The sequence below is a fragment of the Rana temporaria genome, chromosome 4, assembly GCF_905171775.1.
Source record: "Rana temporaria chromosome 4, aRanTem1.1, whole genome shotgun sequence".
NCBI classification, from domain to species: Eukaryota; Metazoa; Chordata; class Amphibia; order Anura; family Ranidae; genus Rana; species Rana temporaria.
The window spans coordinates 171,892,402-171,917,432 of NC_053492.1; the positions used below are offsets into that span (position 1 = coordinate 171,892,402).

The 25,031-nt window shown below is 42.5% G+C and overlaps 1 protein-coding gene across 1 annotated transcript in view; it reads right to left on the minus strand.

Annotated features, from left to right (window-relative positions):
• Positions 1–600: 600 nt before the first annotated feature.
• Positions 601–25,031, minus strand: part of NCEH1 (neutral cholesterol ester hydrolase 1) — a 57,929-nt gene continuing 33,498 nt past the window's right edge. Inside the window, exons 4-5 of the mRNA XM_040349380.1 lie at positions 18,349–18,520; positions 601–2,024 (exon numbers count right to left, since the gene is read on the minus strand). Coding sequence (XP_040205314.1) covers positions 1,407–2,024; positions 18,349–18,520 — 790 coding nt within the window. The 3' untranslated portion in view covers positions 601–1,406. The remainder of the gene's footprint in view (positions 2,025–18,348; positions 18,521–25,031) is intronic.

Consider the following 25,031-nt stretch of genomic DNA (forward strand, 5'->3'; position numbering starts at 1 on the left):
ACTACAGATATGTGCCTAGGTCAAATTTCATGAATCAAGTTTACATCCACTTTAATTTTAAGTGGTCCTCCAATGCACCACACAGGAAAGTAAAACGCACCTGCAGTATTTTTTATAAGCAAGACACAAAAATGTGGTCTGCTGCAATACAAGTGTACCAAGGAGGTGCATTTGGGTGCCATTCAAAACCAATACACAAATGTGTGTTACTGCAGCCCATTGATGTGAACGGTCCCTTAAACATAAAATGAATGCCAGGTTTGCTTTACCTTTACTTTTTTTTATATAATTCATATACGATTACCATATCCTTTACATGTTTGTTATGTGCAATACCCTTAAAAGCTGTCTTTTGTATAGAAGTAACACTGGCTGATTTACACAGTAACCATCCCTTGACAGGTAGGCAACGAATAAATACGTTTTGCAGGAGGAAAAATTAACTTAAAAGCGGAGGTCCACCCAAATTTTTTTTTTAAAAAGCCAGCAGCTACAAATACTGCAGCTGCTGACTTAAAAAAAATGGACACTTACCTGTCCAGCGCGCCCGCAATGTCAGCAGCCGAGGCCGAGCAATCGCTCGTCTCTTAGCTGCCCCGTCGGCATCCACGGTGAGGGAATCAGGAAGTGAAGCTTTGCTGTTTCACTGCCCGGTTACCTACTGCACATGCGCGAGTAGTGCGGCGCACCCTCACTGTTCCCCGCTCTCTCCTGGGAATAGTGTGTTTCCCAGGAGACAGCGGGGGGGTCGAAGTGGCGTGAATCTCACTGGAGTCTATGCCTGGAAGTGGGTGCAAATACCTGTACCTATCTGCACCCCCCTCCCCCCAAATGTGACACCGGAGGGGGGGGGGGTTCCGAAAAGCGGAAGCATTTTTGGGTGGAACTCCACTTTAATATATGAATTAGTATTAAGTCAAAATCTCAGAATTCCTGTAGAGGTTACTCAAAGTCTTTTGTATGATCAATTTTGTGTTCTACTGTAAGTATACAGACTCGTTAATGACAGAAAAGCTTATTTCCTTATATAACATTGGATACCCACATACCTGTGTAGTTTGCTATGCCAGATAAACTACTTCAGAATTTTTTCACAAGGGTATCTACTTCCAGTTAAGTAAATCTTACCACCATCTGGTGAATCAAGTTTCATAATCGGGAAGCCTATGACCAGCTATGTACAATGTGCATATGCCAGGTGACAACGTTTTTTAGGATTACATTTTCCAGTTTAGCTTTTGTGCGTTTGACTGAATGTATACGATATTGCACGTTAGAAAACATGCAGTGGTAATTTACCATTCGAATACTAAAAAGGTAACAGCTATTTGGTATTAAAGTGGAAACACCATGTAACATGTTTGAACCTGAATTGGAAGATAACCAAATGATTCCACTACTGTACATTATAGGTTCTCTCTGAGCCATTTAATATAACCATCTCTTGCTCTAGCACCGGCTGAAAAATATGTAGGCCAAGAAGCAAACAGTATACAGCCATGGAAGCCATCTTCATAATGGTCATGAGTAACATCAACTCCTGCTTCCTCCAGCCTTTTCGCATACATGGTCCCGTCATCCCGGAGGACATCATGTTCACAGGTCAGGACATAGGTCTTTGGAAGCCGCTGGAGTGTTTCCTTATGTGCAATCAGTGGAGAGGCTCTGATGTCAAGTAAAGCAGGTACATTATGTACAACACTTGGACTACCTACTGTCTGAAATATAGGTTTGTAGTCCTTTTTGAATGATGCCGGTAGTAATGAATCCCAATTCAATCGGTTCCGTAGTGCAACAGATTCACTTATGTCCAAAGATGTATGATTATTAACCAGCATTGCGTGGGCAAAGACATGACTTCCATTCAGGTAGTCCAGCCAAAACTTAATCATCACAAATCGAGACAGTATTGGCATGTCTGTGTTTTGCTGATAAGAAGGAGTGTTGAAATCCAGTATCTGAAGTACGGGATAGATTAAAGCTTGCAGTTTTACTTTGGTGGTTACACTTGGATCTCCAGTAATCTGTAGGGAACATAAATTACAGAAATAGTTACAAAATCTTTACAAACGGGCACCAAAAAAACATTTGTGGTCTAAACCAAATATGATCACTTGCTGTGCAGCTTTTGGCCCCAAATGTATGGTTTCTTTAACCACTTGCCGACCGCCGCACGACTATGCCATCCAACATTTGTCTGCGGAAAATCCAACAACAACTGTTCGATGGAGTGTACAAATGGTCGGATTTTAGGCCAACAGTCTGTGCCGCCCCCTCTCGCTCCTGCACCGCCATTGAAAAACACTATTCAGATGGCCGGCCCCCTGGTGAGCGCCGGCCATCTGAATAACAGCAGCTGGTTGGCTGTGGAAGTGTCTATCAGAGCCAACGGCTCTGATAGGCTTTCCGATTACAGCCTAATAGTTAACCAGGGGACGCACAGGGTGTGCATTCCCTGGTTAACACAGACACGCATCTCAGCCAATCAGGTTCACCGGATCTGGTTACTGGTAACCTGATTGGCTGAAGTGACATCAAGGGCGGGACTACTTCGAGGGATCGTGGAGGAGGATCCAAGGATGGCTGACCAAGAAATGTAAGTGCCGGGTGGGGGGGGTTGTCAATCTGGCGGCATTTTAGGGGCAAACTGGCGGCAATTGATGGGCACAGTGGCAACAATGGCATGACACAGTGGCTGCGTTTGTGATGGCACAGTGGCAACAATTGATGGGCACAGTGGCGACAATGGCATGGCACAGTGGCGACAATTGATGGGCACAGTGGCGACAATGGCATTGCACAGTGGCTGCGTTTGGCATGGCACAGTGGTGACAATTGATGGGCACAGTGGCGACAATGGCATGGCACAGTGGCTGCGTTTGGCATGGCACAGTGGCGACAATTGATGGCACAGTGGCTGCAGTTAACATGACACAGTGGCGACAATTGATGGGCACAGTGGCGACAATTGATGGGCACATGGGGCGACAATTGATGGGCACATTGGGCGACAATTGATGGGCACAGTGGCTTGCGTTTGATGGGCATAGTGGTGGCAATTGATGGGCACAGTGAGGCTGCAATTGATGTGGGTTTTTTTTGCGCCCCCAAAAAAATGGTGAGCACCAGCCGCCAATTCCCGTCGGAAAATCTGATCGTGTGTACAAGGCTTTAGTCTTTTTCATCCTGCTCTGCACTTACTGGTTAGAAGAGTGAATTGGAGCCAGCACTTCACGGCAATAGCATTCATAGAAACGGTTGACAATATTAAGCCAATCTAATTAAATATACACAGCTTAGCCCAAATGTCAACAGCAGAAGACAGTAAACCAGATGCTGTGTGTTATGTGTCTGCAGTTCAAATCTCACTGCATAAAACTGATCTCCCCTTCCACAGTCCATAAGCTGGCCATAGATAGTTTGAATCTCGCCCCCGGTTCAGCAGGAACCGGCGAAGATTTACACCATGTATGGGCACGCTGAATGTACCCAAGTAGGTTGACCGATCCACTTGGGTACAACCAGCCTGTCGGATTTTACATGAAATTATTGCTAATAGCTATTATAGCTGCTAGCAATAAACACTGTGTTCTCCGGGGGGGGGGGGGGCAGGGAAAGAGACACACACATACACACACACACACACACAATGGCTCCATAGGAGGAATTCCCCCATCAACACTGAATGAGTGTTGGTGGGGAAATCAAGTGATTTTCAACACAGTTGCAAGAAAGAAAATCACCCCATCTATGAGCGTTTTTCCTGCTCTTATATAAGTGGATAATACTCACACATTGGGGTTGATTTACTAAAGCAAATCTACTTTAGATCTGAGGGGAAGTGCTGCCGATTTTATCATCCAATCCTACAATCCTATTTTCCTTGCACGTCCCCCTCAGATCTACAGTAACTGCACTTCCAAATGCACTTGTAGTGCAAAGTGGATTTGCCTTTAGTAAATAAACCCCATTATCTCTTAAAATAAGGTACACAGCAAGTCAGTCATACTTACGGAAAAACACTGCATTTACACAACTCATGCTGCCAGCTACAGAGGAGTTTCTGAGTCCCAATATTGGCTGTGCACAGGGATTAGGGAGGGCTCTCTGCAGATAAGCCCTTCTCATCTTGATGAAAGGAAATGCGCCAACATGTGTCTGCAGTCCAAATCACGTTGCACAGACACTACTCTGGGCAAAATTCCAACTGTTATGCCTCGTACACACGATCCGTTTTACCGACAAGAAAAGTCAGATGTGAGCTTTTTGTCAGGAATTCCGACCATGTGTATGCTCCATCACACTTTTTTTCCTGTGAGAATTCCTGCCAAGAAAAGATTGAGAGCAGAATAGGAAATCGCGGTCATCTGTATGCAATTATGACGCGAAAAAAACGTGCATGCTAAGAATCAAGCAGAAGAGTCAAACTGCCTATTGATCTCGGCTCGTCGCATGTCTTGTACGTCACCGCGTTCTTGATGTTCGGAATTTCAGCCAAGATTTGTGTGACCGTGTGTATACAAGACAATTTTGAGCCGTTTTCCTGCTGAAAAAATACACGGTTTTCCTGTCGGAAAAACTGATTGTGTGTACAGGACATTACAGATAAATTCCGTGGAAACACTGAGGCCCCGTACACACGACCGAGTTTCTCGGCAAAATTCAGCCAGAAACTCGATCGGAGCTGAATTCTGCCGAGAAACCCGGCCGTGTGTACACTTTCGGCCGAGAAAGCCGACGAGTTCTTCGTCGAGCCAAATAAAGAACATGTTCTCTATTTCCTCGTTGTTCAATGAGGAAAGTTGGCTCGCCAAGATCCTCAGTGGCTTCACACAGAACTCGACGAGCAAAACGATGAGTTTTGCCCGTCGAGTTCCTCGGACGTGTGTACGGGGCCTGAGAGGGTTGGCTCTGAAGCCAAGATTAGATTTGCCCCATTGTGTCCCTCTAACGTAATGATAACCAATTGACGTGGTTGCTTTCAGGGTGTGCCTTTCATATTCGGACGTGCAAACCTTCTCCTCCATGGGAAGGGAGGACACACTATCTTCCGTAGCTATGAAGGCATTTACCCCGAGTTTGTAAAACCACAAATAAAATAAGAAGAAATTAAAAAGGAGAAAAAATGTAAGAAGGAGAGAAAGGAGGGAAGGGGAAGAGAAGGGGGAAAGGACTAAACACTCCAGCCTACGCCTACCAGAAGGCATTCCAATTGGGTATAGTTAAGCCAACTCTTTCTTATCCAGATGAAACTGGTGCTATGGAAGTTAGGAGCACCACAGGGGACACAGCAGCGGTTCTTGACACCCCTGTAGGCCAGGGGGTTGTCCGACAACCAGTTGGTCTTGCGGGAGTCAGGACAGGCAGGAAATGACTTCTGCAATTCCCTTTAACCACTTGCCGACTGCCGCACACCAATTTATGGTTGGCAGAATGGTAGGGGCAGGCAAATGGGCATACCTGTATGTCCCTTTAAAGCGGAGGTTCTGCTGGGAAACGTTTTTCTTTTTCCTGACTACTCTACTGCTGTTCAAATACACATTTCTTCACTTACTAGTGCCGATCTTGCAGCCGCCACGATCGCGCTTTGCCAGCAAAGGATATTTTATAAAATGTTGTCATGAACATTGCCATCTTCATTGAGGGCACCTTGAAGCCCTCCTGTATTTCTTCCGGGATGCGGCGAATGCTGATGTCCCAGCATTCACCGCGTAATCCCGCGCATGCGCAGTGTTGACGGCGAGTCGCGCCGTCAACACTGCACAGTTGCCATCACAACGGCCGGCGGCGTCCTGAACAGGACACGCCCCGCTGTGATGTTACACTAGTTCGTCATGTGACAGCACAGCTAGCGTGAGACTACACGCGAAGCTAGTTCAGTTGATGTGCTGTGATTGGCCCACACGTCACTGCAAGAACACCAGGCAAAAAGCGCCCACAATGCACAGCGCCGTCGGGGAAAATAGAGACACGCCCACTCCCCGCTGGGATGAAAACCCGGAAGCACAGCAAAGTACAGGTAAGGGACCATTGAAAAAAAAAATTGACAACGCTATGATGCTTAAATGGGATGGAGTTTAAGGATGCTGAAAAGTTCATTTTAAGGGTGAACCTCCGCTTTAAATTTGCCGCCTAGTGGGTCCCTCAAACTCGATGTTCGCCGGCGGCCCGCGATCGTGACACAGAGAGGCAGAACGAGGAGAGGTCTACGGAAAAAAAAAGCATTTCCCTGTTCTGCCTAGCAACATGACAGGGATCTACTACTCCCCGTCATCGGGAGCAGTGATCTCTGTCATGTCGTAGTAAGACCATACCCCCTACAGTTAGAACACATGCCTAGGACACACTTAATCCCTTGATAAAGTGTCATTTATACACTAATCAATTGCTATTTGTAGCTCTGATCGCTGTATAAATGACAATGGTCCTGAAATAGTGTCAAAAGTGGCCAATGTGTCCACCATAATGTCGCAGTCCCGATAAAAATCGCAGATCTCTGCCATTACTAGTAAAAAAAAAAAAAACTTTTTTTTTTATACATTTTTTGGGGGATATTTATTATAGCAAAAGGGTAAAAAAAATCCAAAATTGTCTCTCTATTTTTGTTTATAGCGCAAAAAACTTTGAACCGCAGAGGTGATCAAATACCACCAAAAGAAAGCTCTATTAGAGGGAAAAAAGGACATCAATTTTGTTTGGGTACAGCATTGCATGACCGCGCAATTGTCAGCTAAAGGGACACCGTACATAATCACAAAAAATGCTCTGGTCAGGTAAGGAGGTAAATCCTTCCGGGGCTGAAGTGGTTAATGGGAATTTGAAAGCACTCAGTAGGGAAGGATGGGAGAAGGAGATTAAAGCTGAACTCCAGATAGAAAACTTTCATCTAAATAGATTTCTCAATAGCAACAGAGCATATAAATCCACATTTTGTGCTCCAAATGGCTTTGCAAACCAGGTATCAAGATATTGGTGACATCATTACTGTTCTACACATAACTTGTGCAGACAACGGCACTGTTAGAGGGAGACACCAGGCCCACCCTTTACTGGCTGTCTGCACAAAGCTAAAGGAATGGTGGAGAATACAAGACCAGTCGCCCTGGCACATGGAAAGAGAGCAGCGCAGCAGTGACTGGTCTTTAATATAGGAAGCTATATTAAAGTTTCACACAAGATTACTGCATCTGGAAGAAATACACACCAAGCTTCAAGTAAGAACACACATATACATTTTCTTGTGTATAAACAACATTTTCTTATCCAGAGTTCAGCCTAGAAGTTTTCTACCAAGCACCCAAGACATGAGCAGGTAGGTCACAATCACGTAAGGCTAAAGTTCCATGTTAAATATTTAGAAAAAAAATGTAATCACCTAAATTAAATAAAAATGCCACTATGTAATCATTGATACACTGTGATAAACCCTAGCACATGGCTCCTGGGTGCTACCTCTCCTTTTTCCAGCCTGTACTCTGCTGTACAGCTGACTGCAAAGGTCAGATATCAAATCTAAGTACTTACACTGTTTGTGTTATAAAAAAAAAAAAGCATTTAAAGCATCACCAGGCAGATATACAAATAAATGCAAGCAGTGCAAGTACCTTAATTTGACTAAAGCCTCGTACACACGCACGAGTAAACTGAGCGTGTGTACGAGGCTTTGAGGTTTCTCGTCAAGAAGACTGCCCAGAATCTCGATGAGAAAAATAGAGAACCTGCTCTCTATTTTCTCGTTGTGATTCTCGGCAGTGTTTTCCTGCCGAGAAACCCAAGCGTATGTATACTTACCTGTCTCCATGGAAACCCGCGCATGCTCGAAATGACTTTGACTCATGCGTGGTAGCTTCCAAGGCATAGGTAGGGTGAAGCAAGATGGCAGCGGCGGCATCGAATGTGACGAGCGCATGCACGTCATAGTCGATGACGTCACCGCGTTCGTGCCATTCAAAAGAAGGGCTGTTCTTTTGAATCGTACGCGTGCACACACGGCCGGCAAGAGAATCTTGCCATGAATCTTGTTGGGGAAAAACAAAAGTTTTTTTCCTGACGAGAATCCGGGCCGTGTGTACAGGGCTTTAGTATCAGTCTCTTGCAGTCTACTGTATAGTGTGTACAGCAAAGCTCAAAGAGGAGAAAAGAGAAGAAGTATAAGGATTTATTAAAAGTTTTTTTTTTCTTAAATAACAAAATATGTTCTACGCAATGGAATACTCAAAATATAAATATTTAAAATCTGAATTAAAATCACCATCATCATTGTGGTAAAGTAATAAGAGATTAATGATCTATAATACATACATTGAGTTAAATAAAAAAAAAAAAAGTGTACCTGCCTTTTTGATCCAGTTTTAGGTAGGTCGCAAAAGACATACGCCCTATATAAAAAGGGATTACCTGTATGTCTATTTCAACACTTGCTGTAATTTTTCTTAAAACCTTTGCTAAAAATATCCACAATCTAGTTTTGTACTTTAGAATTAAAGTCTAATACAACAGTGCCACACAGTGGCACAAAAGTAGAATGCTTGTATGATTTAAAACATCTCATTCTTGTGTTTGTTTTGAAATATATTGACTCATCAAGGTGCATAGTATGTCGTGGACACATAAAAATCAGATACACTGACTAGAGAGACTAAAATGTGGCACAGGAAGGTCCAATGAGCCTTGATGGGCCAGCTGCACGGATCTGCTATAGCAAATACAAATGGGATTGGATTTTCATGAGTGAATGAAGGCCCTACATGTGTCTTACTAAGAACAAAAATTGAAGAACAGTATAAAATCTACCTGTACTGGCAAGAACTAGATTACCACACACGCTATAAGCTGAATAGCAGGTACATACAATAATGCCAAACATAAAAAATAAACTGGGGAATTTACTTTGTATCCCTTTAACCCTTTCACTGCCACCACTGTATGACTTACAATGGCAGCAGTAGGGATTTTTACACACACACACTCCGGCACCTTCCTTCCCCACCCATCATGTTTTCTGGGCTAAGCTTTTCCACCGAAAGGGAACAGGACCAGCATGGAGGGGGATCGCCAGGTACAGGGGCAGTAAACCAGCAAATGTTTATTTCCTGACCTCCCCTGGCTATTTTAGCTTCAACAGAGGGCAGGGGAGGCATTAGGGGTCTAATAGAGAGAAACATTATGTGATAGCGTAGTAGTTTAGTCCAATCAGAGGCAAAACACCCAAAAAGTTAGGCACCATATCCCATACAAAAATATTTGAAAAAGGGGGAGGAGAAGAAAAGGGGATATATTCGGTGCAGTAAATAATTATGTAGGGGTGAGAAAGAAATAGTTTTGATCCAAGAATATAAAAATATATATTATATTTCGATATAGACCGGTTAAAAAAATTATCCTGGATAAATCTATACATGAACTGGCATATAACAGAGGAAAAGGAACAAATGGTGGTCACAATTAGCAGGTTACAATCAAGCCAAGATGGAAGAAATCGCATGATCCTGACATGTTTTGCTGACAAAGCTTCTTCAGTGGTATGCTCGAGCAAATCGCGGTGACGTACAACACATATGACGACACTATAAAGGGGAAGTTCCATTCGAATGGTGCCACCCTTTGGGCCGATTATGCAAATTTTCCTTCTCGTAACTTGCTTCTGAGCATGCCTGTTTTTTTTCCCCGTCGCTAAAGCCTACACAGGACCGTTTTTCACGACAAGAAAAACGACGACGTGTAAAACGACATGAAAAAATAGAGCATGTTCTAAATTTTGAATGCCCATTTTTCACGTCGAGAAAAATGCTCTGCAGCCTACACACGGTCGTTTTTAATGACCAATTTAAAAAATTTGCATGTACGCCACCTTAGACTTGGCAATCATTGTAGGTTGGAAAGTCGGCTTCATTTAGGGTACATTTCCACAGAGATTTACTTATTCATCACTAGATGCATTATTACATGGACATTTTTTTCCCATGTTTTTCAAATGATTTTTGGCACAGAGCACTTTATTTATGAACTTTCTTTTTGTTATACACTACAGTATATAAATTGTGTTTTACCGCAGCGGATTAGTCCTGTTTTTAGGCGTGTTTAGTGTTGTGATTATATTTTTTTTTAAGCACAGCAGCTGATCATTATTCAGGTATAGAAGATTAGTACTATACATTGTATATACAGTGGGGCAAACAAGTATTTAGTCAGCCACCAACTGTGCAAGTTCTCCCACTTAAAAAGATAAGAGAGGCCTGTAATTGTCATCATAGGTATACCTCAACTATGAGAGACAAAATGTGAAAACAAATCCAGACAATCACATTGTCTGATTTGGAAAGAATTTATTTGCAAATTATGGTGGAAAATAAGTATTTGGTCAATATCAAAAGTTCATCTCAATACTTTGTTATATATCCTTTGTTGGCAATGACAGAGGTCAAACGTTTTCTGTAAGTCTTCACATAGTAGTCACACACTGTTGCTGGTATGTTGGCCCATTCCTCCATGCAGATCTCCTCTAGAGCAGTGATGTTTTGGGGCCGTCACTGGGCAACACAGACTTTCAACTCCCTCCAAAGATTTTCTATGGGGTTGAGATCTGGAGACTGGCTAGGCCACTCCAAGACCTTGAAATGCTTCTTACGAAGCCACTCCTTCGTTGCCCGGGCATTCGCCCCAACGTGGCTTTAGGGTGCTGAGCACTATATACAGGTAATCGGTTACCATTACTATATTGGTTGTCATTTGATTATTTGGTGCAGTTATCAGGGGTACCATCTTTTAGGGGGGTCACAGTTGGTTCCAGCTCCAGTTGTTTTTAGGGGAGGTCTATAGCGGTGTTTTATATGATTTGTGGGGAGATAGGCGATGAGAACGGGTTAATACATCTCATAGTGCTGTGGGGGTGGGGAGGTTGGTGAGTGGGGGGGTGTGATAACTTATTTGTAGGGGATATAGTATTTTATGTGAGGGAGGAGGGACTGTTTGGTAAGCTGTATTTTGATGCAATTTTTTCATAATAAATAGTGAGGAGATAACCCATGGGTGTGCAGAAACATTTTTATTTTTTTATTTTTTGTGCTATATTTTGCTCTCTGTATACACACACCCTACCATTATTGATGGCGGAACCCTCACATATGTAATTCGTCAGGCTCCTAGTTTTGTTTCTTTTTCTGCTTTTCCTCTTTTATATACCACTTTTATAAAGTCCTCTACTGTACATAGTGCCGGCTGTCATACCCCCCACACTGCCCACTCTCATACCATACCCTCCACACTGCTCTGCTGTACATACTGTCCACTTTCATAAACTCCTCTACTGTACATACTGCCCACTGTCATACCCACCGAACTCCTCTCCTGTACATACTCTGCCCACACTCCTCTCCTGTACATACTGCCCCCATAATACCCTCCACACTCCTCCCCTGTACGTTCTGCCCACTGTCATCCCCTCCACACTCCTCTCTTGTACATACTGCCCACTGTCATACTCTCCACATTCCTCTCCCTCACCTGCACATACTTCTCACTTTTATATCACCCATACTCCTCCCCTATGCCTCTTACCCCAAAAAAATGTTCTTTAAAATGATATTGAATATCCTCAATGTTACCAGCTTTAGAATGGGCACACTTTTCTTATTCTCAGTCCTCATATTTATGCTGCCCATTTTCAGTACTCATTTAATTTTGTGATTACTATTGTGATGTATAGAGTAACATAGGGGATGTCAGCTACTGAAAATATTTTTGAAATGTTGGCAACTATGCACTTGGGCACTGCCCAAGGGTTACGGGTCAGTAGGGGACCCCATAAGAGGCTCCTGCGACATTAAAGGAGTTGTAAAGGAAAAAAAAATCACCTTAATGCAATCTATGCATTAAGGTGAAAAAACATCTGATGATGACGCCCCCCCCCCCCAGCCCCCGTTTTACTTACCTGACCCCTCGAAAGTCCCGCGCTCAGTCCCGAGATCCTATTCGCCGCTCAGCCTGGCCTCTGATTGGCTAGAGTGGATGGATTAAGAGCAGCGCAGCCATTGGCTGGCGCTGCTGTCAATCACATCCAGTGATGCGGCGCGCCGAGTGATACAGTGAGCAGCTATGGCCGCTCGCTGTATCACGGGAGCACGCCCGCAAGGACTCATCACCATGCGAGCTCTCTAGCATGAATGTGGTGAGTTCTTGCGGGGAGGACCAGAGACAGCCGCCGAGGGACCCCAGAAGACGAGGATCAGGGCCACTCTGTGCAAAACGAACTGCACAGTGGAGGTAAGTATAACATGTTTGTTATTTTAAAGAAAAAAAAGGATTTCCTTTATTAACCCTCTAAGCGGTCGTAAACTTTGCTAACATTACTACTTTTTAGAGAACCTGAGGTAGGTTATGCCATAATGTACAAGTATGCATAGCATATTAACACATTAGGGTACACTTACAGTACAGACCAAAAGTTTGGACACACCTTCTCAATCAAAGAGTTTTCTTTATTTTCATGACTATGAAAATTGTAGATTCACACTGAGGGCATCAAAACTATGAATTAACACACGTGGAATTATACATAACAAAAAAGTATGAAACAACTGAAAATATATTTCATATTCTAGGTTCTTCAAAGTAGCCACCTTTTGCAGCAGACACATCTCTAGAACTGTTAAGAGGAGACTGTGTGAATCAGGCCTTCATGGTAGAATATCTGCTAGGAAACCACTGCTAAAGAAAAGCAACCAGCAGAAGAGACTTGTTTGGGCTAAAGAACACAAGGAATGGACATTAGATCAGTGGAAATCTGTGCTTTGGTCTGATGAGTCCAAACTTGAGATCTTTGGTTCCAACCCCCATGTCTTTGTGCGACGCAGAAAAGGTGAACGGATGGACTCTACATGCCTGGTTCCCACCGTGAAGCATGGAGGAGGAGGTGTGATGGTGTGGGGGTGCTTTGCTGATGACACTGTTGGGGATTTATTCAAAATTGAAGGCATACTGAACCAGCATGGCTACCACAGCATCTTGCAGCGGCATGCTATTCCATCCGGTTTGCGTTTAGTTGGACCATCATTTATTTTTTAACAGGACAATGACCCCAAACACACCTCCAGGCTGTGTAAGGACTATTTGACCAGGAAGGAGAGTGATGGGGTGCTGCGCCAGGTGACTACCTCTTAAAGCTCATCAAGAGAATGCCAAGAGTGTGCCAAGCAGTAATTAAAGCAAAAGGTGGCTACTTTGAAGAACCTAGAATATGAAATACATTTTATTTATTTTTATATTTAGTTTTGATGCCTTCAGTGTGAATCTACAATTTTCATAGTCATGAAAATAAAGAAAACTCTTTGAATGAGAAGGTGTGTCCAAACTTTTGGTCTGTACTGTACCTGTTAGACAGAGCCCTCCAGCGCTTCAATCAATCCTCAATCTGGTGGGCAGCGGGTGCTTCCATCATTACCCAGTCTTCCTTCCAGGTTCTGTGCCTTCGGTCACTTGCCTTGGCTGGGCTGCATTGATGTCACTCATGCGCATATTATAATTTTTATTTTTCTCTCTCATAACAAAAATTGTTTGCATTTAATCTTTTTTATAAAAAGCCCCCGCCAAAATCCTCAGCAACAGGCCCATGATGTTCTTAATCCAGCCCTGACATACCTATACACACACACACACACACACACACACACACACACACACACACACACACACAGTGGGGAAACTAATTATTTGATCCCCTGCAGATGTTAAAGAAATTAAGGGTCTACAGTTGTTATCATATGTGCATTTTAAATGCTTGAGACAGAAAGTCAACCAAAAATCCAGAAAAACACACAATACAAATGTTATAAATTGAGTTGCAGTTCAGCGAGTAAAAATTGTTTTGAACCACTACCAACCAACAATAATTCTGGCTCACACACAATGGCTACAGTATGTGGTACAGAGATTAGTCCTGTCAATTTAAGAAGGTGCTCCTAACGACAGCTTGCTATGTGTATAAAAGATACCTCTAAAATAATCTCTTTCTTCTATTCAAACCTCAACTTCATGGGCAAAGAGCTGTCAAAAGGACATCAGGGACAAGACTGTAGACCTGCACAAGGCTGGAATGGGCTACAAGACCATCAGCAACAAGCTTGGTTAGAAGGAGACAACTGTTGGAGCGAGAAATACAAAATAACCAATCGCCCTTGGCCTGGAGCTCCATGCAAGATTTTGCCTCATGAGGTAAGAATGATCATGACAAAAGTGAGGGATCAGCCCAAAACTATACGGGAGGAGCATGTGAATGATCTCAAGGCAGTTGGGACCACAGTCACCAAACAAACCATTGGTAACACAATACGCCACCATGGATTGAAATCCTGAGGTGCCCGCAAGGTCCTCCTCCTTAAGAAGGCACGTGTACAGGCCCATCTGAAGTTTGCCAATGAACATTTAAATGATTCAGAGAAGGATTGGGAGAAAGTGCTGTGGTCAGATTAGACCAAAATGCTCTTTGGCATTAACTTGACTCACCATGTTTGGAAACAAAAAGCTGACTATGACTCTAATGCCGCGTAAACACGATCGGTCAAACTGATGAGAACGGTCTGATGGACCGTTTTCATCTGACCAAACCGATCGTGTGTAGACCCCATAGGTTATTTATACATAGGTTAAAAAAAAAAAAGCAATTTTGTTTTAAATTTAACAGATGGATACCTAACCGATAGAAAAAAAAATGATCGTTTGTAGGCACGTCCATCGGTTAAAAATCTACGCATGCTCAGAATCAAGTGATCGTTTGTAGGCACGTCCATCGGTTAAAAATCTACGCATGCTCAGAATCAAGTGATCGTTTGTAGGCACGTCCATCGGTTAAAAATCTACGCATGCTCAGAATCAAGTGATCGTTTGTAGGCACGTCCATCGGTTAAAAATCTACGCATGCTCAGAATCAAGTCGACACATGCTTGAAAGCATTGAACTTCGTTCTTTTTAGCACGTCGTTGTGTTTTACGTCCCTGCGTTATGACACGATCATTTTTTTAACTGATGGTGTGTAAGCACGACTGACCATCAGTCAGCTTCATCAGTTAACCAATGAAAACGGTCCATCAGACCATCGGATGGACCAATCGTGTGTACAGGGCTTTAGAACACAAACCCTACAGTCAAGCACGGTGGTGGAAGCATTGTGATTTGGGGCTGTTTCTCTGCTAAAAGGTACAGGCCGACTGCCACATTGAGGTGCCAATGAATGGGGGCATGTATTGTAAAATCTTGGATAAGAACCTTCGTCCCTCAGCCAGAACACTGAAGATAGGTCGTGGATGGTCTTTTAGCATGACAATGACATAAAACATACCTCCAAGGCAACAAAGAAGTGACTCAGGAAGAAGCACATTAAGGTCATGGAGTAGCCAAGCCAGTCTCCAGACCTTAATCTTATAGAAAATTTATGGAGGGAGCTGAATTTTCGAGTTGCCAAGTGACAGCCAAGAAACCTTAAACTGGTTGTTAAGCCACTCTAACCTGTATACACCATCAGCACTGCTTCGTATTACAGTATCCCCCTCTGTGTATGATTTATAAAAATAAATGCTGCAAATACCTCATTTCAGAGCCAAGATTGTGATCACATGACCATCCAGCTTTCTCCTTTCCTCCTCTGAGAGATACAGTGGGTGGGGCTGAGAGGAAAGTGCTGGCTGGTCATGTGATTGCAATCTTAGCTCTTAAATTAGGTATTTACAGCATTTATATTTATAAATCATACACAGAGGGGGGATACTGCAATGGAAGGCAGTGCTGATGTTGTATACATGTTAGTGTTATGAGAGCAGGAGGGGGAGGGGTGGCAATGTTACGAACAGATAGAGAGAGAGGGAAGGGAGGAGGATAAAAGGAGCAGACAGGAGAGCAGATAGCAGGCTGCTAATGATGGAGGCACGTAAACTGACCATGATGTCATGGCTCAGCAGCCACGATACACTGTGGTCAGTTTACAAAGGGGAGGGTAAAAACTGGCAGGATCAGCCAGGTATTTTAGGTGATAAAGGGCGGCCAAATGACACAGGACAGGCACTTTAAAAGGAGCAGGATCCATTTTTTTTTAGGGCTGTTACTGATCAAAAATGTTTGTGTTCGTTTAATCGTTTTTTTAATCGATTAATCGACTAATTTCGATTAATTATAACGCACATACAGATCCAACTACTTTTAGCTGATCTCCTCCTTGCAGGCCGATTCCCAGTGCAGCCATCACTGGAAAAATTGATAGCAGGATACAAAAAAACACACAAAGGCAGCGCTCGATGGGAATAGCATTAAAACTTTTATAGTCTTCAAGTAGGTAACAAAATAAATATTGCACTGGAGATAAAATTGATGTAGCTACATTAACTGTAAAAATGGTGCGAGTAATACCAAACGGTAGCAAAAGCAGTCATAAAAACATGTAGCTAAGTATGATACTGTTATAAAAATGTGTACAACGATGCCACTGCTGAATCCAGATGAGGAGAAGTTAACATCAGTCCGTCGGGATGTAGATGTCCCATGAAGGGAACTATCACAACTCCCAGTGGATGGCTGTAGAATCCCAGGTTGATAGAGGGAAGTGTAACAGCCCTTGCGTGTGGCAGATAGTAAGGTCCCGCCGACATGCAGATATGAAGGCACAGCAAAGGAGCCCTTCAGATGAACATGGCAAGCCCCACCGGGGTCTGTGACGTCATTGGATCTCCAACGGAACTCCCTGAAGGCCCAGAAGCCGGTGGAGAGCCGAGTACCAATTAACATAATTTTGATCGATCAAAAAAATTTAAGATTAATCGATGAATAGTTAATTTTCACAGCCCTATTTTTTTTATATTTTTGGATTAACAAACGCTTTAAAGGATTTAGAGAAGTTCTGTAAAGAATAGTGGACCTAAAATTCCTACTGAGATGTGTGCAAACCTGGTAACCAACTACAAGAAACGTCTCACCTCTGTGCTTGCCAACAAGGGTTTCTCCACCAAGTACTAAGTCAATTTTTGCTTCAGGATCAAATATATAGCTTTACAGCCTCTTTAATAGTTTGCATTTTAGCGCTACATTTTACAAATGTAAACGTGTTTTTGCTGAGATGCTTGAGAACGCACCAGTGCGCATGGGCACTAAACTAAAAATAAGATTGTACATTGAAGCTTCATTCATTTCCATTTCTAAGTTCATATATTACCTATTGGCACAGGTACAGAGTAAAAGGTAAATACATTCGAAATACAGCTAGGGGAGTACTTTTCATTTTAAACACACAATTGAATTGTTTGCTTCTGTCTTATTATGTGTTTGTACACGTGTAAATCAATTTACCGTATTTATCGGCGTACAACATGCACTTTTTTACCCTGAAAATAGAGGGTTAACCATGCCTGCATGTTATACGCCGATATATGTGTTTTTTTTTACCAACAGGGGGCGGGGATCGAGCTGTTGGCCCCGGGTGCCACCCATTGGGAGGGTGTCAAGCCGGCTGCCCCGCCTCTCCTGGCTGTGGGACAGAGATGGCAGTAAACCCCAAAGTCCAGAAAAAATTACCTCTCCTCCTGTGTAACTTCCAATGCAAATACAAACCCCCAAATCCCTCAATCAACGCAGATCGTTGTGGCTGCTCTCCTCCTCCGGCTCCGTCTCCTCCTCGTGTGTAGCTTTTAATTGGAGGAGGAGAGCGGTCACGTGACCATCAATGAAAGAGAGGAGAGCAGTCACATGACCGGGTCCACGAGAGAGAATAGCGTTAGAGGTATGCAGAAGCTCTGATCCACATTGAGAGTGACATATGAGGAGCAGTGTAAGGGGGTGAGGCTGACAGTGTGAAGTTGTCTCAACTTTAGAGTATGCTGGCAGCGCTGTCCCAGTGCTGTGAGTGCAGGACTGTGCTTACAGCCCTTTATGCTACTGTGCCATGAAGACTATTGTTCTTGCTGCCGTAAAGGTGACAACTAAAACAGCTGGTAATCATGTTGCGTGGTATCAAAGGACAGAAGTTGGCTTTATTGCTCCGTTTATTTTAAAGAAAAACTGAAAATGGTTTTATGTCAGTTTTATTTAATTGTTTTTCTCAGTTTACAGTATCTCACAAAATTAAGTACACCCCTCACATCTTTATAATGAAAGAGGGCTGTGGGTTGTACAGGGGTCCGTGTACTGTGCAGGGGGTCAGTGTACTGTGCAGGGGGTCCGTGTATTGTGTATTATGCCGGGGGCCTGTGTAAAGTTTTTTTCCTGAATCTTTCCTCTTAAAGTTGGGGTGCGTGTTATAAGCCGGTGCGTGTTATATGCCGATAAATACGGTATATTATCGCAGTGAAAAACAAACAAGCACATCAAAGTTACCTGCTGGCACAGAGCAGCAGCCAGGTTTCCTCCAGCGCTATCTCCCGATATTGCAATCCTTTCTGGATCAATAGAGTACCTTCCAAGCACCTCTGGCAGCAGTAAATATTTTGTGGCAGCATAGACATCATTCACTTGCTCTGGAAAATGAACATTTGGTACCAGCCTGTATCTAAGAGAAAAAATTTAATTAAAACATATACAAAAATACATACACTCTATATACCCAAGCTCCCCATACCCATGCAATGAGATGAGCCATTAGGTCCAGTTCACACCAGAACGCTGTGCACATTACCAGCAGCACATTCAAAAGGCACTGCACTTACGATCTGCAGCAGGTATCCATGAAACCCGAAAACAGGTGGCAAATGCTGTGCGTTTGCCTGCACCAGATCACATGGTACAGAAGTAAACATTCACACTGAATTGCTACACAGTGTTCTTTTATGAGGTTTTCGTTGTATAAAAAAAAAAAAAAAAAAACAACATGTATTTAATTTTTACATATAGCCCTATAACATATAAAGTCATGAATACAGGTTCAAGTGAGAGCAAGTCATGACACATTATCAACATATGTTTATCAGATTTTCAAAATAAGATTTGGGGACATTCTACTGACAACATGCACACAAAATCTGCCCCATTTGTAACCACACCCACAAAATCAAGCTCTCCTTTTTAACATGCCAGCAAACAGTTTATAGATTTTTGTAACAAGAGGTACACATTCAAGGTACATGACAAAATAAACAGAGTTTAAATAAGAGGCACCAAGGTATGTAGGCATAGTTACTGGAAGACAAATGCCTCAAAAGTATCAAAAAGAAAAATTCAGTGCACACAGAGTGCCACCTACCAACCACCAGGTGCCGTGGCCAATAAAGTGGGTGATGTTTCATCATATATGGCTTGTAGTGTGGGAGTAAAAGAAGCCAAGCATTGGTGTCATTGGCAGTAACCTCCAGCAATGGTGCAAGTGGCTGCAATGGCAGACTCACATGAGGAGGTATGCTTGTACCCCTCATCAGTGGCCAAGCATGAAACTATTTAGAGTTCTAAACAGTGTCCTCAAGATGGTTACTGGGCATTGTGGTGTTATTTAGCAGTAAGAGGGTGTCCTCAGAGTTATTACTGGGTGTCAGGATGTTATTAGACTGTTGCAGGGAAATAAAACTTGGCTTATAGAAGTTGATGCCAGTGGTAGTTATAGGGTTACTATGAATTATTTTGGAGTGATATCGGTCATTTAGGTATGAGTATAAAATATTATGGGGTTACAAGGGTGGTAATGGGGAGACTATGGAAATCCAGGGACAACAGTGATTATGGAGAATCAAAGGCTACTTTCACACTGAGGCGCTGGATGTATAGCACCGCTATTTTTAGCGCCGCTATACCGTCGTTTTTTCCCCACTTCCTCCTTGGCTGGGAGGAGAAGCAATGGCCCTGGCTCTTCTCTTGGCAAGTGGGAGCGAGGAGCAGCAGGCGGAGGGGCAGCAACAGCTGGTTCAAGGAGTCCTACCCCGGATCCAGCACCACCTAATCATTGGAAGGTAAGGCCACAGATCGTGAAATAAAAAGAAAGTGTCTCTCTCACTACTGATGAGTAAATATGAATGTGAAGAGGTTAAAGAAAAAAAGCAAAAAAGCTGCTAGATCTAATAGTGTTCACTGTACACGTAAATAAATAAACTCTTAAAATGATCTTGCGCTAAAGATATGGATAACTAAACAAACAAATGCGTGCAAACTACAGAAAATAAAAGTACTATATAATGAATACCAGGACGGCTAATATATAGTGTAATAAACTTACTGGTCCACCAAAATAATAATATTAATATCATACAACCTCAAAGGGTGATCAATGTATAAAGTGTCACTGTGCAAATAAGCAAAAAAGTGCAAAAAATAACAACAGTGCAAAAATGCAAAAAGTGCAAAGGTGCACAGAACATGAAAAATGGTTCAATATTGCATTAAACCTGCTGATGTAGATAAACAAGGCTTCAAGAAAATGGATTCACCATTACTCCCTCCATCTCAGGGAAAATGGTGGCGTCCATTAAGTTTGTTTACGATCGCCGAGAAAATGGCAGATCGTATACTCTCGGTTTAGAACAGTATATTTAGGATGTCTCAGCGACCAATCAGGTTTCCCTGAAGAAGTCACGAGGTGAGTGACGTAACGCCAAAGGGAGATTGAGGCCACTGCAGACCGGAAAGAGCGGAGGGAACAGTAAGACAGCCATACACGCTGCAGATTTACCCTAACAAGCGTGCTACCATTTTATTTATTGTAAGACTCCATTTATATGTGTGTGCTTATTAAAGTTTTATTCAAATTACTACACTATTGGAGTTTCCTCTCCTCCTTGCTTATTCCTGGGCACGGGCTGGAGTCCCCCCTCCTGTTATTTCCTCCTGGATAGCGAGAGTGAAGGGGAGAAAGGAGAGAAGTAGCGAACAACTCTATTATCTAATAACAAAGAAGATTGGAAAAAAGTTGATGTGCCTGTTATAATATATCTGTAGGGTGAGAGTTCTAGGAGACTGGTGAAGGATATACATCATGGTTCAATACTCCAATTAAGGAAATATTCACATCAAGATTTTGGAGATATTGGAGGATTTGTCCCCCTGACAAATACATGGGATGTTCTAGAACTTTATTTTCACCGATTTCATCCATATTGCAATATTGAACCATTTTTCACGTTGTGTGCATTGTTGCACCTTTGTACTTTTTGCACAGTGACACTTTATACATTGATCACCCTTTGACGTTGTATGACATTAATATTATTGTTTTGGTGGACCAGTAAGTTTATTACACCATACACTATATATTAGCCGTCCTGGTATTGATTATATAGTACTTTATTTTCTGTAGTTTGCACGCATTTGTTTGTTTAGTTATCTATATCTTTAGCGCAAGATCATTTTAAGAGTTATTTAAGGCCACAGATCGCCGCCCCCCCCCCCTTAATATATTGAGCACCAGCCACCACTCGTGTTAAATGCTTTACTAAGATGATTTCTACAAATTTCTCACATGGTAGATGACTGGAACCGTGTCCTATAACCCTACCAGTTTCAAGCATAGGGAGCCATTTGATTGTCTTCTGCATTAAACCTAGGCATCTAATCCATGTACAAATTTAGGGACTCATACAACCTGAATATAATCAAAATGATACATGACTTTAATGTTGTGTATGTAAAAGAATACATAAAGCTAGAGCCCACTGTAGAAAACAAGGCAAGCAGTGATGTGTATTCATACAAAAAAAAAAAAAAAAAAACATACACATAAGTGAACCAGACAGTTAGAATGATAACTGATAACATATAATAGGTATAACCAAGTCACTGGCTACCAATCTGTTATACATCTATCCAGTAGAGCTAATACACAAGTAGATTTACTGATGCCGCATACACACGGTAATTTTTTGTGATGAAAAAAAAACACGACATTTTTAAAAACGTCATTTAAAATGACCCTGTGTGGGGAAAACGTTGTTTTATGTCTTCTGAAAAACGACACATTTTTTTTTTCAAAACATCGTTTTTTGTGTCATAAAAAATGACCGTGTGTAGCTAAAACGACGTTTAAAACAACGTTTTTAAACCCGCGTATGCTCAGAAGCAAGTTATGATGCGAGCTTGAATGGAACAGAGTGCCGCCGTATGTGCTGAACGTAACCACGCTTTGCTAGAGCTCTTTGAAAAAACGATGGTGTGTATGCTACGTCATTTTTTTAAATAAAGTTTTTTTTTATGCTAAAAAATGACGTTTTTTTATCCCAAAAAACAACCGGGTGTACGCGGCATTAGCCTACGCTAAGGTGGGAGATGGTCATAGTTTTCCACTTCATAAGGTCCTAATGACTGAAACTGCTGACACTGAAAGAGAAAAAAAGAACCTTTTAGCCTGGAGGCTGTAAGCAGTGCAATTAGTGTGCAAAGAGATCTATAACAATAGACATCCACTTGTGCCCAAATCTGCCAAATTTGTAGCAAATTAGCGAATTTGTGTGGCGGAATCAGACTGCATGGTGTAGAACTGTTGACCACAGCATGTCTGCTGCAACACTCCTGGGATTTATGGAAAGGTTCAGGCCTGCTTTTGACACTATCCCCCACTCTTGTGCTTTTACCATGGCATCTATGAATGCTGCGGCCAAGGTGGATACACATCCAAGCAAATTGCTGTCCATTTGGGGAAGCCCATGCTGTACCAGGCTGACCTCTGTCCTGCACACATACATGTATATAAACTGAGCCAGAAAGTCTGGACTCCTCCGCTCAATGCTTGCCCTCTCCCACCCCCAGAAAGGACACAGGGACGCTGAAAGCCATGATCCATCCACAACACAGCCATATACAGAGGGGGCTTAGCTGGTGACCTAGGGTTCCTCCACTACTCCCAGACAAAAACACAGGGGAGGACCCGAACCCTGACCAAATTTGAGAAAGAGGCTTAACTAGAGCCTCTGTGCCCACAGGAATAACCACTTTTCCTTGTCAGAGAACAGAACTTGTGGAAAAATGGAAAAGGTGATAAGCATACAGTTGAACCTCGGATTACGAGCATAATCCCTTTCCAGGAGAATGCTCGTAATCCAAAGAACTTGCATATCAAAGCGAGTTTCCCCATTGAAGCCAATGCATTGACTTCAATGGGATGCAATACTGCATCCGGCCAGAGGGGGGCGCTGGAGAGCCTCGGAAACGTCCGGAAAGGCCGAGGACAAGTCGGCTGACCTCAGCAAATGTCAGAAAGGCTCAGAAACCGAGTATTTCCAAGCACTGCCGAATGGCGCCGATCGTCGCTGTTTGGCTCTGGCGCCCCCTGCACCTCAGGCCAAATGCGGTACTGCAGGCCCCATTAGGTTGAATTCTGCTCATCAGCACTCGCAAACCAAGTCAGAATTTTTTTTAAAAAGTTGCTCGCAAATCAAAACGCTCGTTAACCGCGTTACTCTTAAACCGAGGTTCCACTGTACTAGCAAAAGTTAATCCTTGCCAGGAAACAAACTACTTCAGGTCCACTGTCCCTGAAATTATGGAATACTGGAAGGCCTCTGCAACTAGTACAAAGGAAAGTAAAAAAATAGCAAACAGTTTTGATGTTCCGGTTAGCACAGAGAAAACACAAATACAGTTGTGTGAAAAAGAATTTGCCCCCTTTCTGATTTTTTTTTTTTTTTTTTTCATATTTGTCACACTTAAATGACTCAGATCATCAAACACATTTTTTTAATTACAAGCCGAGTAAATACAAAATGCAGTTTTTAAATTATGGTTACATTTATTAAGGCAAGAAAGCTGTCCAAACCTGCCTGGATTTATGTGAAAAAGTAATTGCCTCCTAAACCTAACAACTGGTTGTGCGGCAACAACTGCAATCGTTTGCGATAACTGGCGCACATTGGAGGATTTTACAGCATGAACGGCCTATGTAAAGTCATGATACAGCATCTCAATTGGATTTAAGTCTGGACTTTGACTAAGTCACCAAAACCTAAATTTTGCTTTGTTTGAACCATTTGGAGGTGGACTTGCTGTTGCGTTTCGGATCATTGTCCTGCTGTATAACCCAAATGCACTTGAGCTTGAGGTCACAAACTGATGGCCGGACATTCTTCTTTAGGATTTTCTGGTAGAGCCAAGAATTCATAGTTCCATCAATTATGGTAAGTCGTCCAGGTCCTGAAGCTGAAAAGCAGTCCCAGACCATCACACTACCACCACCATGTCTGACTGTTGGTATGATGTTCTTGTTGTATTAGTTTTATACCAGATGTAACAGGACGCACAACTTCCAAAAAGTTACATTTCTGTCTCATCAGTCCACAGAATATTTGCCTAAAAGTCTTTGGGATAATCAAGATGTTTTTTGGTAAATGTGAGATGATCCTTTGTGTTCTTTTTGGTCAGCAGTGGCTTTGGCCTTGGAACTCTGCCATGGATGCCATTTTTGCCCAGTCTCTTTCTTATTGTTGAATCATGAACACTGATCTTATCTGAGGCAAGTGAGGCCTGCAGTTTTTTAGATGTTGTTCTGGGTTCTTTTATGACCTCCTGGATGAGTCGTCATGCTATTGGAGTAATTTTTGTAGGCTGACCATTTCAGGGAAGGTTCACCATTATTCCAAGTTATCTTCATTTGTGGATAATGGCTCTCCCTGTGGTTCGCTGGAGTCCCAAAGCCTTAGAAATGGCTTTGAAACCCTTCCTAGACCGATATATGTACATTACTTTGTTTCTAATCTGTTCTTGATTTTTTTTTTTTAGATTGTGGCATGACGTGTGGCTTTTTGTGATTAGTTAGCATGCTTCACCTTGTCAGACAGCTTCTATTTATGCGATTTCTTGATTCAAAAGGTCTGGCAGTAATCAGGCCTGGGTGTGGCAAGTGAAATTTAACTCAGCTTTTCAAAAACTTGTGGTTAATCACAGTTCATTCATGATTCAGCATGGCAGGGGCAATTACTTTTTCACATAGGGCCCGGCAGGTTTGAACAACTTTTTTCCATTAATAAATGAAATAATAATTTAAAAACTGCATCTTGGATTTATCTTTGTGTAATATTAAAATGTGTTTGATGATCTGAATCATTTAAGGGTGAGAAATATGCAAAAAAAATAAAAAAAAATTAGGAAGGGGA